Source organism: Babylonia areolata, chromosome 21 (assembly GCF_041734735.1).
Source record: "Babylonia areolata isolate BAREFJ2019XMU chromosome 21, ASM4173473v1, whole genome shotgun sequence".
Classification (NCBI taxonomy): Eukaryota; Metazoa; Mollusca; class Gastropoda; order Neogastropoda; family Buccinidae; genus Babylonia; species Babylonia areolata.
In genome coordinates this window covers 14,633,345-14,648,344 of record NC_134896.1, presented here as the reverse complement: position 1 = coordinate 14,648,344, position 15,000 = coordinate 14,633,345, and the positions used below count along the sequence as shown (strand labels likewise).

The 15,000-nt window shown below is 43.2% G+C and overlaps 1 protein-coding gene across 1 annotated transcript in view; it reads left to right on the top strand.

Moving 5' to 3' along the window:
- The window catches only part of LOC143296452 (uncharacterized), a 38,907-nt gene that overhangs the window by 8,137 nt on the left and 15,770 nt on the right, over positions 1-15,000 (top strand). The window contains exons 3-4 of the mRNA XM_076608390.1: positions 6,842-6,954; positions 14,102-14,281. Of these exons, the coding sequence (XP_076464505.1) occupies positions 6,842-6,954; positions 14,102-14,281 (293 nt within the window). The remainder of the gene's footprint in view (positions 1-6,841; positions 6,955-14,101; positions 14,282-15,000) is intronic.

Genomic DNA, 15,000 nt, shown 5'->3' with positions numbered 1-15,000 from the left:
CAAGCCCCAAACTGCCATAAAAATATCCACAGAATCAGTCGGAATTCACAGTTAAAAATTGTAAACCATGCGAGTTAATACCCTTGAACTGATCACGATGAAACGAAAAAATTTCCAGTCTTGACTTTTTCACTTCTTACGACGTTTAGAAGTACTTGTACTTGGCTCTACATGTTATTAGTTTAACAAAATACTAAATTTTCATATCAACTTTAAAACTATAAAACTAGAATGAACATAAAAGAGAAATTGAATCAACCGTGTCGTACTACATTCCCGGCGGGTGTAACTAAACTTGTACATCTATCTAGATCTAGTGAAAACAGCTAAATGTTGCAGTGTGATCGCGGCGATAGCCATTAAAAAGAATTTTTAATTGCCCTTAAAGATTTTTTGAATGCCCAAGATACACCAGAATAATATGATCTAAACAGCGTTCTCACTGCGAACACCGCAATTGATTTATCGCCCTTTAAAAAAGTATGTTCAAATGTTAAATTTTAGAACGTCAGTTAAGGAGCCACGATAGTGTAATGGATAAGGCAGTTTATTCTCCCCTGAACACGCGGGGTTCGAATCTGGTTAGGACTTTTTTTTTCTTTTTTTTCTTCTTCTTCTTTTTTTTTTCTTTTTTTTTTTTTTTTTTTTTTTTTTTTTTTTGTAAACGCGAAGCTTTATAATAACAAATACAGAACACATTTTAACGATTAGATTTTTTTTTTTTAAGTGTATCACAAGTGAGTCTTGAAGGCCTTGCCTCTCTTGTTTCTTTATCATTTTCTTTTCATTTTTAAGGCCTCACTTGCATGCGCATGGTCTTTTTTACCTATTTTCTTTTCTTATTTTCTCTCTCTTTTTTTTTTTTTTTTTTTTTTTTTTTTAATGCGCTGGAAGTGCTGTTTTCTTTATTGGTCGAAAAACGATGGAAGGAAGTCTATTTTCGTGTTGTTGTGGTGATTTTGGTGGTGGTGGTTGTTGTTGTTTGATTTACTTGCATTGAGTGCTTAGTATCTGTATTCCCAAAGACACGTGCTTTTTGTTGTTGTTTTTAATATTTCAATGACATTTCTTCAAAGCACATTGGACACTGAGAAGAAAAAAAGAAATAAAATCAGAATGAATGAAAATAAAGACAAGCACTTCGTAATTTAGACACATACTATAACTTAACGTGAAAAAGTACAAAAAGAAAAAAAAGTACACACACACGCGCGCGCGCGCGCACGCATGCACGCACGCACGCACACACACACACACACACACGCACGCACGCACGCACGCGCACACACACACACACACACACACACACACACACACACACACACACACACACACACACACACACACAAATCGTCATCGTCATCGTTATCATAAAACAAAGAGACAGCCAAGCAATTACAACTTTGCAAATGACAGGCAAATGTTTCACCCACACAGACAACGTCAAAATATTAACCATATTTTGGGTCAGGTTCACAAACGTTTTAACCGTAATTATGACAGTTCTCGACAGAGTGTTGAATTATAGTCTTATTGGGTATCCACTTTGTACTTGTGTTATGTTCTTCAATTTTGATTCGCGAAAACAGTAGCTTTTAACTCTTTCCATACGAACGGCGAAAGAGACGACGCTAACCGCGTTTCACCCCAATTACCATCATCAAAATATTGCAAGCGGAAGGCTCCTATACTGAAGACGTGAATGTTGACAAAGAATACCACAATTCTGACGACGGAAGCTAAAGGTTGGGTCATTGAGACACCCACTGGACATCCGAGGGGTCTGTGCAGAGGAGAAGAGAGGACTGGCTGAACTAAGTGAGTTAAAAGATGGCAGGTTATGTACGTTCTTTTCTATTTTGCACCTGTAAATATACATGTTACCGGTGAGTATTAGAAAATCAAATACTGGGTCTGTGCGCATATTTTTGGCTATGCCAAATAATACCATATTTTCTGTTTTCCTTATGTTTCTACATGCTGCACTCTTTTCTTGAAATAGCTCTTCAAAACTGTGCAAAAATATATTGTTTTGTGGTTTTTCATCTCCAGAATATATGTTCAATATTATCTTTTGCTTCCGTACAGGAGTCACAATAATTGTTATTTACAAGGCCCATTTCTGTCAAAATAACTTTAGTTCCACGAAGTCTATGTACCATGCATAATTGTAGCCATCTATATTTTATGTCATATATATTTTGTATTTTATCAAACACTTTTTTTCCGCGAACCATCCACTCCCAGTTTTTCAGAACACTTCAGACAGCTTTTTTTTTTTTTTAGTCAGATCACAAAGTATCGTAATATGGCCCAGTTCCTTTAGATACAGAATAAATGATTTTTAACGCTGAGGGTGCGTTAGGTTATTTGATATGCTTATTATCCATTTCCTATCCATTGATTTTATTTTTTAATGCGCATTAATTCCATACTTTCTGTTGATTTCGTTTTGCGTAAGAAAATTTTCATCGTTGTTTATGAAGTCTGCAATGCAATAAATTCCCTTGTTTATCCAATTTCTATACTTGATTTTGTTGTTTCCTATTTACGCTTTCATCATAAAATACTGGTTCCGAAAACAACTCGATTACCGATGTTGGTTTTACACGTTTGCAAAATCGGTTGTTTGCCATGAATACAAGGCTCCAATAAAAGGATAATGATTAACTTTATATAAAGCGTAGCTAGAGCCGTATATTTCTAATTCAGTAAAAAAAAAATTAATGAATAGATAAATGAAATGGATACAATTCCGTAGTGATATTTTTCCATTTATGTTTCGTTGCAAATTTTCTTATCCATTCAAGTTTTAGTGCTTCTATATATATGTTCTAACATTCAGAATGCTTAAACCCCCGTTGTCATTGTTGCTTTTGTTTTTTCGTCCTGCCACAGATTTTGTCTGGCTTGCAATTCCATACAAATCTAAAACACATTTTCTGAAATTTCTTTACAAAATCGTCTTATGGGTTTGGTGTGGAATCAAAAGATGTATCAGTTTAGATGTGACTATTGATTTTGACACTGCAACTTTACGAAGAGAAATTATACTTCTTTTTACCCAAACATTGAAAAGGGCTTAAATTTCTTTCCTTTTTTTTTTCCTCCGCTTAATTGACGTTATCGCAATATTCAATATCATTTGTGAACAACCACACCACTAATGTCATAGACGTTCTTAATCAACCATTGTCGTATTACTCCGCAGCTGAATATTCTCCAAGCGTTTCCTGAACCAGTTAATTTCTACTCTCAGTTGTGTTCATTGTATTCTGATAATAATAATAATAATAATAATAATAATAATAATAATAAAAAGAAGAATGATGATGATGATGATGATGATAATGATGTCATCATCATCATCATCATCACTATTATCACTATTTGTTGTTGTTGTTGTCGCTGTTGTTGTTCTTCTTATTATTATCATGAAACTAAAAGGTCGAAAAGTGAAAGATACTAAGTAATAAAAACGCTTCAAAATTTAATTATCATGCGAAATGAATAAGAGTTCTAAATCAACATGTACATTAAAAAAACACTGTTTCAGAGGGAAAAAAGTATAACTTGTACATTCATCATCATCACCATCATTGTCGTCGTCATCATCACTTTTAGTATCATTATTGTTTTATCGGTGGATTTGTGTGTGTGTGTGTGTGTGTGTGTGTGTGTGTGTGTGTGTGTGTGTGTGTGTCTTTTTTTTGTTTTTGTTTTTGTTGTTGTTGTTTTTGTTTTGTTTAATTGTCCTTCGGTAGTCGTCACTTCTTCTTGTTCTTCTTCACTATCATCATCTTCTTTCCCTTCATCATCATTATCTTCTTCTTCTTCTTCTTCTTAACCTGTACTGTTTTGAGGTGGGTTTGTTTTTTGTTGTTGTTGTTTGCTTGTTTTGTTTGCTTGTTTGTTTGTTTTTATGTCCCTGTGTTGTTGTTCCATGAATTCTTTAGCATATAGAAAAGAACAGAATAACGTACAACTTAAAGTCTGGTGGAGAAGAGTGTAAAAACCTCAGTCGGTACATGGGCGCGATCCTAAATTATTGCACCTACCGGTTTCCTTTTCATGGTATGTGGGACACACACACACACACACACACAAAAAAAAAAAACGGGGGAAAAAGCAAGATGGTGGCACGTTAGTTCAGTGACTTGAATCCGCATCAAAAATGGAGTAAAATACCGTACAAAATAACTAAGAGTCAAAATCCGATGAAAATGGGTTGCAACATATACTAATGGTAATATCGATTCATACACATGCACAAAAAATTGCCGGTAAAATAGGTTCCTAACTGTAGGACGCTGAAATAGCTCCTCCTCTGACCCTTATAAATACAGTTTTTTCCCATCAACCATCCCCGTCTGGAACTCCCTGCCTGCAACAGCAGCAGAGGCTCCCTCCTTGGTAGCTTTCAAGAGGGAGCTGAACAAGATCACAGTTTAGCCCCCCCCTCCCCCACCCCCCCACCCCCCCACCCCACCCCACCCCCACCCACCCCTTTTTTTTTCCCCCTCCGGAGAGACGCTGCGAGTAACGGTGAGAAGGAGTATGTATGCATGTTCTTTCTCATTGTCACCCCCTCCGGAGAAAAGATAGGTCTACTTAGGTTATGACTAGGTATTTACGCCTCTGCGCACACAGGTCATTAATAGTCAGTAATGACGGCTGACCTTCCAATTTGAAGATTGAAGAATAGAACTTTACCTAGGAGTGGAACCCATGGCCACTCACGTCCTACTCGAGCGCCGTTACCACTCTGCCACAGGGTATCATACCGGCTGGCCTATCACTGTACTGCTGTCCCGATTCGCCTGATCACAGTTCCGGCGTGTTTGACTTATACTCAGTTGGTGTGTGTGTGTGTGTGTGTGTGTGTGTGTGTGTGTGTGTGTGTGTGTGTGTGTGTGTGTGTGTGTGTGTGTGTGTGTTTCATATTAATTTATTCATTTCTTCTTCTTCTTTGTAAAAGATTATATATTATTAAAAAATATATATATATATGTATGTGTGTGTGTGTGTGTGTGTGTGTGTGTGTGTGTGTGTGTGTGTGTGTGTGAAGGTATGCTAGTGCAAATGTATATTATGTGTGGGGGTGGGGGTGGAAGTGTAGGTGAGAGAGAAAGAGAGAGAGACAGTGTGTGTGTGGGGGAGGGGGGGGATAGAGAGAAGGAGAGAGCTTGTGCACCTGGGTATGAACACTTACACATCTTTGGAGCGGGGGGCTGAAATCAAAATGTGACTATACAAGTGTACTTGGGGTAGGGGGGTGAGGTGGAGGAATTTGAGTGGGCGTTTGTGTGCGTGCATGGATGTATGTAGGGGGTGGGTGGGGGATACACGTATCTGAGTATGTGTGTGTGTTAAAATATTTTTTGAGATATGGATATTAATGAAATTTGATAAATTGATTTGTTAAATATGTTGTTCTTTTTAAATTCATATCATTAGTGTTTTGTTTTGTTCTCAAATTTGATTTTCTTTGTGTTGCTCAGTTAATATTTATTCAGATGGTTGCAAAAATGTCAGTACAACAAAAAGGTAATCTGACAATAAATGGTTTCAGTCAGTCAGTGTGTGTGTGTGTGTGTGCGTGTGGGCGTGCGCGCGCGAGCGCGCGCGTGTGTGTGTGTGTGTGTGTTTGTGTGTGTGTGTGTGTGTGTGTGTTATAAAGAGAAAGATAGAGACAGACAGGAAGAGAAAGTAATTATATATATATATATATATATATATATATATATATATATATATATATATATATATATATATATATATATATCCAGTGCCAGCTTCGGGGGGCGGCATGTTCAAAGAGTAGTGGAAACGAGAATGCTCGAATCGGACATGCTCCGAGCACAACACTGAAGCAGCAGTGTTGGATCACTCTCAGACCAGGAGGCACGACTACACTGACTCTGGCACTTAGTGCTGCAGTCTTGGTGGCTTGGCTGGAAGTCCTCCAAGGAGACGGAACTCCGAAGAAAAAAACCTGCACCTGCCGAGGCCGTCCTACGCGTGGCAGTATCTGCTCATGTGGGACTGTGAGCGTCGGTAGGCGAGAGAGTGGGGAAGGGACTGCACAACTCCTCTTCACTAAAAAAAAAAAAAATTAAAAAAAAAAAAAAAAAAGTCACCTGTGCTGGTAAAGCAACCAGGCTGATACTGTGCTCTAGAGGCATAAAGACGTTTGAAAACAAGAGAACGCTGGCCATTAAGGAGAAGCGTGAGCGAAGGAAGCAGGGCTCAGCCTCTGGAGACGTTTTCCCTTGCAACACCTGTGGGAAGTGCTGCGCATCCAGAATCGGCCTCTTCTCCCATATGAGGACACACACCGAGAGATAAGTCTGCCTGCCTACCCATCCGTCGGTCCGACGGGAGACTCCATCTTGGTGGCTAGTTGGCCTTTGGGGACCATCCCAACGCCGACCACAGGACCAAAAGCACTCTTGGCCGAGACGAGTGGGGATAGGATTAACTTGGCAAAACACGTACTGGTCTCCACTTTAATCAAATTCTAGCCGAAGACAGTCGGGTCAGCAGTCTGCTGTTCCGATAGTCATGTCTGTCTGAGTGTGTACGTGTGCGTGCCTGAAATCTGATTGAATGATACAGGAAACGAATGACAAGCGCGCAATGGCAGTCGTCAGTCGGCTCTACCCAGGTAGGTAGCCTGGTGTGCAAATGACCACGAGTTTGTAAAGCGCTTTGAGCTTGGTGTCTGAGATAATAAAGTTGTTCTGATTCTGATTCTGACCGAGGGTAGGCGCTATAAGTATCCATTGATTCATTTTTTTCTATTTTTTAAATAATTTATTCATACATGTTTATCCGGCAGATGTGTGTGATCGGCCATGGGTGCTGGTGTTTGCCCACTCAGCGGATGGGGAGGCCTGGGCCGGAAGCAAGCAGCACCTCATGCGTGACGTCATCGCTGGCAAGGAGGTCAAGGTCAGTGCATCAGCTCGGGTTTTTTTTTGTTTTTGTTTTTTTGTTTTTTTTCTTTCTTTCTTTTTTTTTCTTCTTTTTTTTCCGTATAAAGACGAAATAAGGACTATTTGTGCAGATGTTAAAATAGCTTGAATTGTAGGTGCTTTTTCTTCTGTATCGCCACAAGAAACCTCAGACCTCAGTTTTTCCTTTTTTTCTTTTTTTTTCTTTTTTTTTTTTGTTGTTGTTGTTGTTGTTTTTGTTTCTCATTGTGGGGTCACGGGGAACGAAAAGGCCGATGCTCTCTCCAAGGCAGGCAGCAAAATGAAGCAGTTCAGCCACCCCGTGACCTACAGAGAGGCCAGGACCATCATCCACAACCGATACCAGAACCAGTGGAAGAGAAGGCTGGGTGCAAACAGTGGTGTCGATCCAATCCACCAGCTCCAGAGACACCAGCAGACAGTCCTCTTCAGACTGAGAACTGGCCACTGCCGACTACTGAGTCACCTTCACCGCATAAAGATCGCCCACACTGATGAGTGTCCATGTGGCACTGGACCCCAGACCCCTGAACACATCCTCCAACACTGCCCAACCCATGAAGCTCTACGGCGTCAAACCTGGCCAGGGGGCACAGAGCTACAGGCGCAGCTTTGGGGAGACCGCCACGACCTGGAGAAGACCGTGGGTTACATCGTGGCGACAGGGGTGACCGTCTGACGCAGCCAAAACATCGAACGCAGAAGAAGAAGAAGAAGAAGTTTCTCATTGATTTGCTTTCTAATGTGAAAGCAAACCACTGGGCGATCAGTCAGCTATTCGTTTTTCTCTTTGGTATTTGCTGACGGACATTTTGAGTGGGCCGAAAGAGAATTTTCTGTTTTGGTTGAAGCAGACAATAAAGTATTTTGAATATGAATTTAAATGAATCTTTCATTTTATTATATTTCAGCGTATTCACTTATTTGTCGTCCTCGTCGTTGTTGTTATTGTTTGTTGTTGATGTTGTTGTTAGTTTTTCTTCCTTTTTTTTGTTGTTTTTGTTGTTGTTGTGTTTTGTTTTTTTGTTGATATATTTCATTTCATGTGCTTGGGATGAATGCCCACTCACTTCTGACATACATACATTGTATAATGCTGTATCTCTTGTATGCTACTTTTTTTTTCTTTCTTTTTTTCTTTTCTTCCTCAAAAATGGATGTCTTAAACCAGACAGTTGTTGTGGCCAGTGTTGAAAAATATTGAGCACAATGCCTTGATATTTGTATTAATCACATGAAATAATTATATAATATTTTCATATGCTTCCACGGGTTTTCATATGCTTCCATGGGTTTTCTGAAATAAACACGTTTTGACTTTTGTTAGTGTTTCATACAAACCTATAGCGCTTGACCAGTGCGTTTGTGCGTGGGTCAGACAACTGCTCCCTCTTGGTGGTGTTTTTGTTTGTTTGTTTTGTTGTTTTTGTTGTTGTTGTTTTGTTTTGTGTTACTGTTGTTGTTGTTGTTGTCGTTGTTGTTTTGTTAATTTTGTATCAATATTTTATTATGTATTTTCCCCCGTAGCATGCCTATGGTATGCCCTTAAAGCATAACCTGCGCTTTTGGTCTTAAGCGTAGGTGAGGCATCCGTTCTCATATTCTATTTTTGGTTTTGGTTTTAAAGCAGATGTGATGTATAGCGTATATGGATCAGTCTGCACGCTCCCAGGCCTCCTTGCAACTTAAAAGTAACCAGCCAACCAAAGTAAAGAAGGAACGATAATCACTTCTGAGCCATTTTGGCTGAGATGAAAGTGTAGTGTGGTATCTACATGAATTGTTTATGTTATGGCATGAGCATCTGCGGAAAATCTGTAAACAGTTGTTTTGTTTGTTGTTGTTTTCATGGCTGCTGTTGCTTATTTTCGGTTTTGTTGTTGTTGTTGTTGTTGTTGTTTTTCCTTTGTGTGTGTAAGTGTGTGTGTCTACATTTCAATCCTGTTTATGGAAGCAATAGATTCAATGATAAGGACTGCGTGACGAAAGATTGGAAGAGGTATAAAGTATTTTCTTTCATTTTTATTTTATTTCTTTCCTAATTTCATTCTTTTTTTTTCTTTACTGGTTACTTATTAGTTGTTTATCTACTTATTAGTTCATCTGTTTATTTGTTTATTTCTTTGTGTTTTATATATATATATATATATATATATATATATATATATATATGGGGTGTGTGGGGGGTGAGGGGAAGGTTCTTTATCGATTTATTTCTTTTTGAATTATTCATTCATTGAAATATTGTGTTTTATTTACATGTTTCTTTGTGTGTTTTCATGTACTAAATTTATTCACTTATTCATATATTTGTTTTAATTCAAATTCTTTATTTCTTTTATTCATTCGTTGAAATAAGAAGTTGAAGACCCAAAACTCCAATCTTGCCCATAGAAGTGAAAACAAACAAGGTGGGGGGGGGGGGGTTGTGTGAGGGGCGGGGGGGGGGAGGGCGGTCGGAAGGAGGTTGGGGGAGAAAGGGGGTGGAGATTGGGAGGTGCACAAAGAAGTGGAGACGTTGATGTCTTAACACGTGACACACACCCCTCTCTCACTCTGTCTGTCTGTCTGTCTGCCTGCCTCTCTCTCTCTGTCTCTCTCTCTCTGTCTCTCTGTGTCTCTCAGCTCGGCGCAGCTCATCTCATTGACTTCCTAATCGGACACGCTGTATGCAAAACGGAGTCGCCCCCCCCCCCCCCCCCCCCCCCCCCCCCCCCCCCGGCCCTCCAACCCCCCCCCCTCAAAAAAAAAAAAAAAAAAGCGTGATGAGATAAGACTGATGGATGATGTCGGCGTTTAAGTCAGTACAGAGTCAGAAGAGGCGGATCCTCCCCTCTCTGTCTTTTAACAACCACGAGCACTGTGCACTCACTTGGCTGGGCGGCAAGTTGAGGTGTGTGGGTTTGTGTGTGTGTGTGTGTGTGTGTGTGTGTGTGTGTGTGTGTGTGTGTGTGTGTGTGTGTGTGTGTGTGTGTGTGTGTGTGTGTGTGTGTGTGTGTGTGTGTGTGTTCTTTTTTTTTTTTTTAATGAAGGTGTGCAGTGTGGCATCTTGAAAGGCCTGGCAGGATTACACAGAAACAGACCTGGGGTGGGTGAGGTAGTAGTGAAAGACGAACGAGAGGCAGAAACATACACACATTCTCATCACCACATACATACACACGTGAAAGCAAGCAAGCAAGCACGCACGCACGCACGCGCGCGCACACACACACACACACACACACACACACACACACACACACACACACACACACACACACACACACACACGCATCCACGAACGAATGCCTATGCACGAACACGCACACCGGCATACACTGAAACACATGCACACACATAATTATGAACGCATGCATGCGCACATACATATACCACTGTATACTACACACTCACACACAAACAAACATACGCACACACACACACACACACACACACACACACACACACACACACAAACAAACAAACAAACAAACATACCCACGCACGCACGCACGCACACATACACACATATACACACGCGCGCGCGCACACACACACAAACGCACGCGTACTCACATACATCCCCTTTCCCCCGCCCCTCACGTGTGTGTGTGTAGGGGGGGGGGGGGCGATGTGTGTGCATATGCGCGCCTGCTTCTACATAACATCCGCCAACAATCGCATTCATGCATTTATCACACACAAAACGAACATATTGGATCAAGTTCATAACGTGCGTGTTCCTGTGTGTATGTGTGTGTGTGTGTGTGTGTGTGTGTGTGTCTGTCTGTCTGTCTGTCTGTCTGTTTGTCTGTGTGCGCGCGCGTGTGCGTGCGTGCGTCCGTTTGCGAGTGCATGTGCGTGCGTACACAGGTATAATTCATACATCAAATTTGAAGGGAAAGTGCTTCGGTGATCTTTGTTGACATTTATGCAAATGTGAAATCCACATAGGCCTATTTCTGTGTGGCGTATGTGCGCTAATATCTGACAAAAGTTTGTAGCTTTTTAAAATGCGGATTCTTTACTTTATTACCATTGCAAGGACTTAAATGCCTCTCCAAAACGCTTTATGTCGGAGTGTGACAACTGGTTGCCATCATATGTGTGTGTGTGTGTGTCTGTGTGTGTGCGTGCGCGCGTGTGTGTGTGTCTGTGTGTGTGTGTGTGTGTGTGCGTGCGCGCGCGCGCATGTGTGTGTATGTGTGCGTGTGTGGGGAAGGGGATATGTGACTACGGTCGTGCGTGTGTGTGTTAGTGTGTGTGTATGTGTGTGTTTCTGTGTGTCTGTGTGCCTCTGTGTGTGTGTGTGTGTGTGTGTGTGTGTGTGTGTGTGTGTGCATAATCGTGTGTGTGTGTGTGTGTGTGTGTGTGTGTGTGCGTGTGTGTGTTTGTGTGTGTGTGTGTGTGTGTGTGTGTGTGTGTGTGTGTGTGTGTGTATTCATGCGTGTGTGTCTGTGTATTTGTGTGTGCCTGTGTGTGTGTGTGTGTGTTGGGTGTTTAGGCGGATAGGCAACAGAAAAAAGATTCCCGAAACATAACGTTTAAAATGACTGAAAAATTCACATCTTTTTGCTTATCGCCTCTGTCCGCTTTTCTGATGACCCGAAATGAAAGTGAGAGATGCACAGTGAATGAAGGGGTGAACTATTATATAATGATAATAATGATCATTAGTATTCATATGGCGCTGAATCTTGTGCAGAGACAGACAAATCAAATCGCTTTCACACCAGTCAGTAGGCCGCACTGCCTTGTGACTGACTGGACTGGGATAGACCGGATTGCAAAGGGGTGGCTGGATTGCTGTGGGATGGAATGGATTGGATTGGATTGGACTGGACTGCAATGGGATGGCTGAACTGGCTGTGACTGGATTGCATTGGGATGGATTGGACTGGATTGCAATGGGATGGCTGGACTGGATGTGACTGGATTGCATTGGAATGGATTGGACTGGATTGGATTGCAATGGGATGGCTGGACTGGATGTGATTGGATTGCAGTGGATTGGATTGGACTGGATTGGATTACAATGGGATGGCTGAACTGGCTGTGACTGGATTGCATTGAGATGGATTGGATTGGATTGCAATGGGATGGCTGGACTGGATGTGACTGGATTGCATTGGAATGGATTGGACTGGATTGGATTGCAATGGGATGGCTGGACTGGATGTGATTGGATTGCAGTGGATTGGATTGGACTGGATTGGGTTGCAATGGGATGGCTGAACGGGATGTGACTGGATTGCAGTGGAATGGACTGGATTATATTGGATTGCAATGGGGAGGCTGGACTGGATTGGATTTGGTTACAGTGGGATGGACTTTCAGTAGACAGAAGTGGAAGGGAGTGAATTTCTGCGGAGTGGATTGCGGTCGAGCTGAGTGGGGTGTATTGCGGTGGACTGCAGTGGAACGGACAACAGCGGAGAGGACTAGAGTGAAGCTGATTGGACTGAAGTGGAGTGCAGTGGATTGCAGTGGAATGGACTACAGTAGATTGGATTGCAGTGGGGTGGACTACAGTGGAATGGACTACAGTGGATTGGATTGCAGTGGGGTGGACTACAGTGGAATGGACTACAGTGGACTGGATTGCAGTGGGGTGGACTACAGTGGAATGGACTACAGTAGATTGGATTGCAGTGGAGTGGACAACAGTGGAATGGACTACAGTGGAGTGGATTGCAGTGGAATGGACTACAGTGAAGTGGATTGCAGTGGAATGGACTACAGTGAAGTGGATTGCAGTGGAGTGGACAACAGTGGAATGGACTACAGTAGATTGGATTGCAGTGGGGTGGACTACAGTGGAATGGACTACAGTGTATTGGACTACAGTGGGGTGGATTGCAATGGAGTGGACTACAGTGGAATGGACTACAGTGGACTGGATTGCAGTGGGGTGGACTACAATGGAATGGACTACAGTAGATTGGATTGCAGTGGGGTGGACTACAGTAGAATGGACTACAGTGTATTGGACTACAGTGGGGTGGATTGCAATGGAGTGGACTACATTGGAATGGACTACAGTGGACTGGATTGCAGTGGGGTGGACTACAGTGGGATGGACTACAGTAGATTGGATTGCAGTGGGGTGGACTACAGTGGAATGGACTACAGTGTATTGGACTACAGTGGGGTGGATTGCAATGAGTGGACTACAGTGGAATGGACTACAGTGGACTGGATTGCAGTGGGGTGGACTACAGTGGGATGGACTACAGTAGATTGGATTGCAGTGGGGTGGACTACAGTGGAATGGACTACAGTGTATTGGACTACAGTGGGGTGGATTGCAATGGAGTGGACTACAGTGGAATGGACTACAGTGGACTGGATTGCAGTGGGGTGGACTACAGTGGGATGGACTACAGTAGATTGGATTGCAGTGGGGTGGACTACAGTGGAATGGACTACAGTGTATTGGACTACAGTGGGGTGGATTGCAATGGAGTGGACTACAGTGGAATGGACTACAGTGGACTGGATTGCAGTGGGGTGGACTACAGTGGAATGGACTACAGTAGATTGGATTGCAGTGGGGTGGACTACAGTGGAATGGACTACAGTGGAATGGACTACAGTGGGATGGACTACAGTGAAGTGAATTGCAGTGGAGTGGACTACAGTGGAATGGAGTGGACTACAACGAGGTCCCGTGTGTTGTATGCACCTACCAGAAAGCTGTCCCTGGTAAAATTTGCCAATAAAATCTTCTATGATATATATGCGGGCTCGCGCCCCTGTGTGTGTGTGTGTGCCGGGGGAGGGGAGGGGGGACAAAGGGGGGAGGGGGGCGGGCGTGAGGGGCATGTGTGCGTGTGTGCGCGCGTGTGTGTATGTGTGCGTGTGTGTGTGTGTGTGTGTGTGAAGCCTGACAGAATGACACAGAAAACGAATATTGAACTCCTTAAGGCAGTCTTCAGTCGGCTCTACCCAGGTAAGCAGCAGCCGGTTATGCGAATCACTCCGCGTTTGTAAAGCACTGAGATATTAGATTCTAACCGATAACAGGCGCTGTATAAGTATCACTCATATCAAGCAATAAATCAACCAATGAAAACCATGGCTCCGAAAAAAAACACAAAAACTTACTGATCAGCTCCGGTTTGTCTGCCCACCGCCGCCAGGTGACGCTGCTGGACACGGCGGAGACGTATCAGATGCGGCTGGACAACGTCAACTTCCGCCGGAAGGAGGTGTGCGCCGAGTCCCTGGGCCACCTGGCCCACAATGGCACCCACGTGAACCCCGACCAGCCCAGACTCTACATGATGGTCTGCACCTCGGGACAGGTCCACGTGCTGGAGGTAAAGGGAAGTAAGTCGTGTCTGTATGTTGGGTCTGGAGAGGGGGGGGGGGGGCAGGGGAGAGGTTTGTAGAGGGTAAATGGAAGTAAGTCGTGTCTGTATGTTGGGTCTGGAGAGGGGGGGAGGGGGCAGGGGAGAGGTTTGTAGAGGGTAAAGGGAAGTAAGTCGTGTCTGTATGTTGGGTCTGGAGAGGGGGGGAGGGGGCAGGGGAGAGGTTTGTAGAGGGTAAATGGAAGTAAGTCGTGTCTGTATGTTGGGTCTGGAAGGGGAGGGGTGGGGGCAGGGGAGAGGTTTGTAGAGGGTAAAGGGAAGTAAATCGTGTCTGTATGTTGGGTCTGGAAGAGGAGGGGTGGGGGCAGGGCAGAGGTTTGTGGAGGGTAAAGGGAAGTAAGTCGTGTCTGTATGTTGGGTCTGGAAGGGGAGGGGTGGGGGCAGGGGAGAGGTTTGTAGAGGGTAAATGGAAGTAAGTCGTGTCTGTATGTTGGGCCTGGAGGGAGTTTGGGGGGAGGGGGCATTGGAGATGTTTGTGGGGGTTGGGATTTGGCGGGAGGCGGTGTCGAAGGGGGACAGGGAGGGGGGGGGGGGGGGTAATTCCAACTCCGTCAGCTTATGTATTATCATGCGATCTTTTTGACGACAGAAAGTGTCGTTTTCGAATTGGTTGGTTGGTATTGCAGTCGTCTAAGCTGTTTTGGATAATCTTATTGGGTGTTACTGAT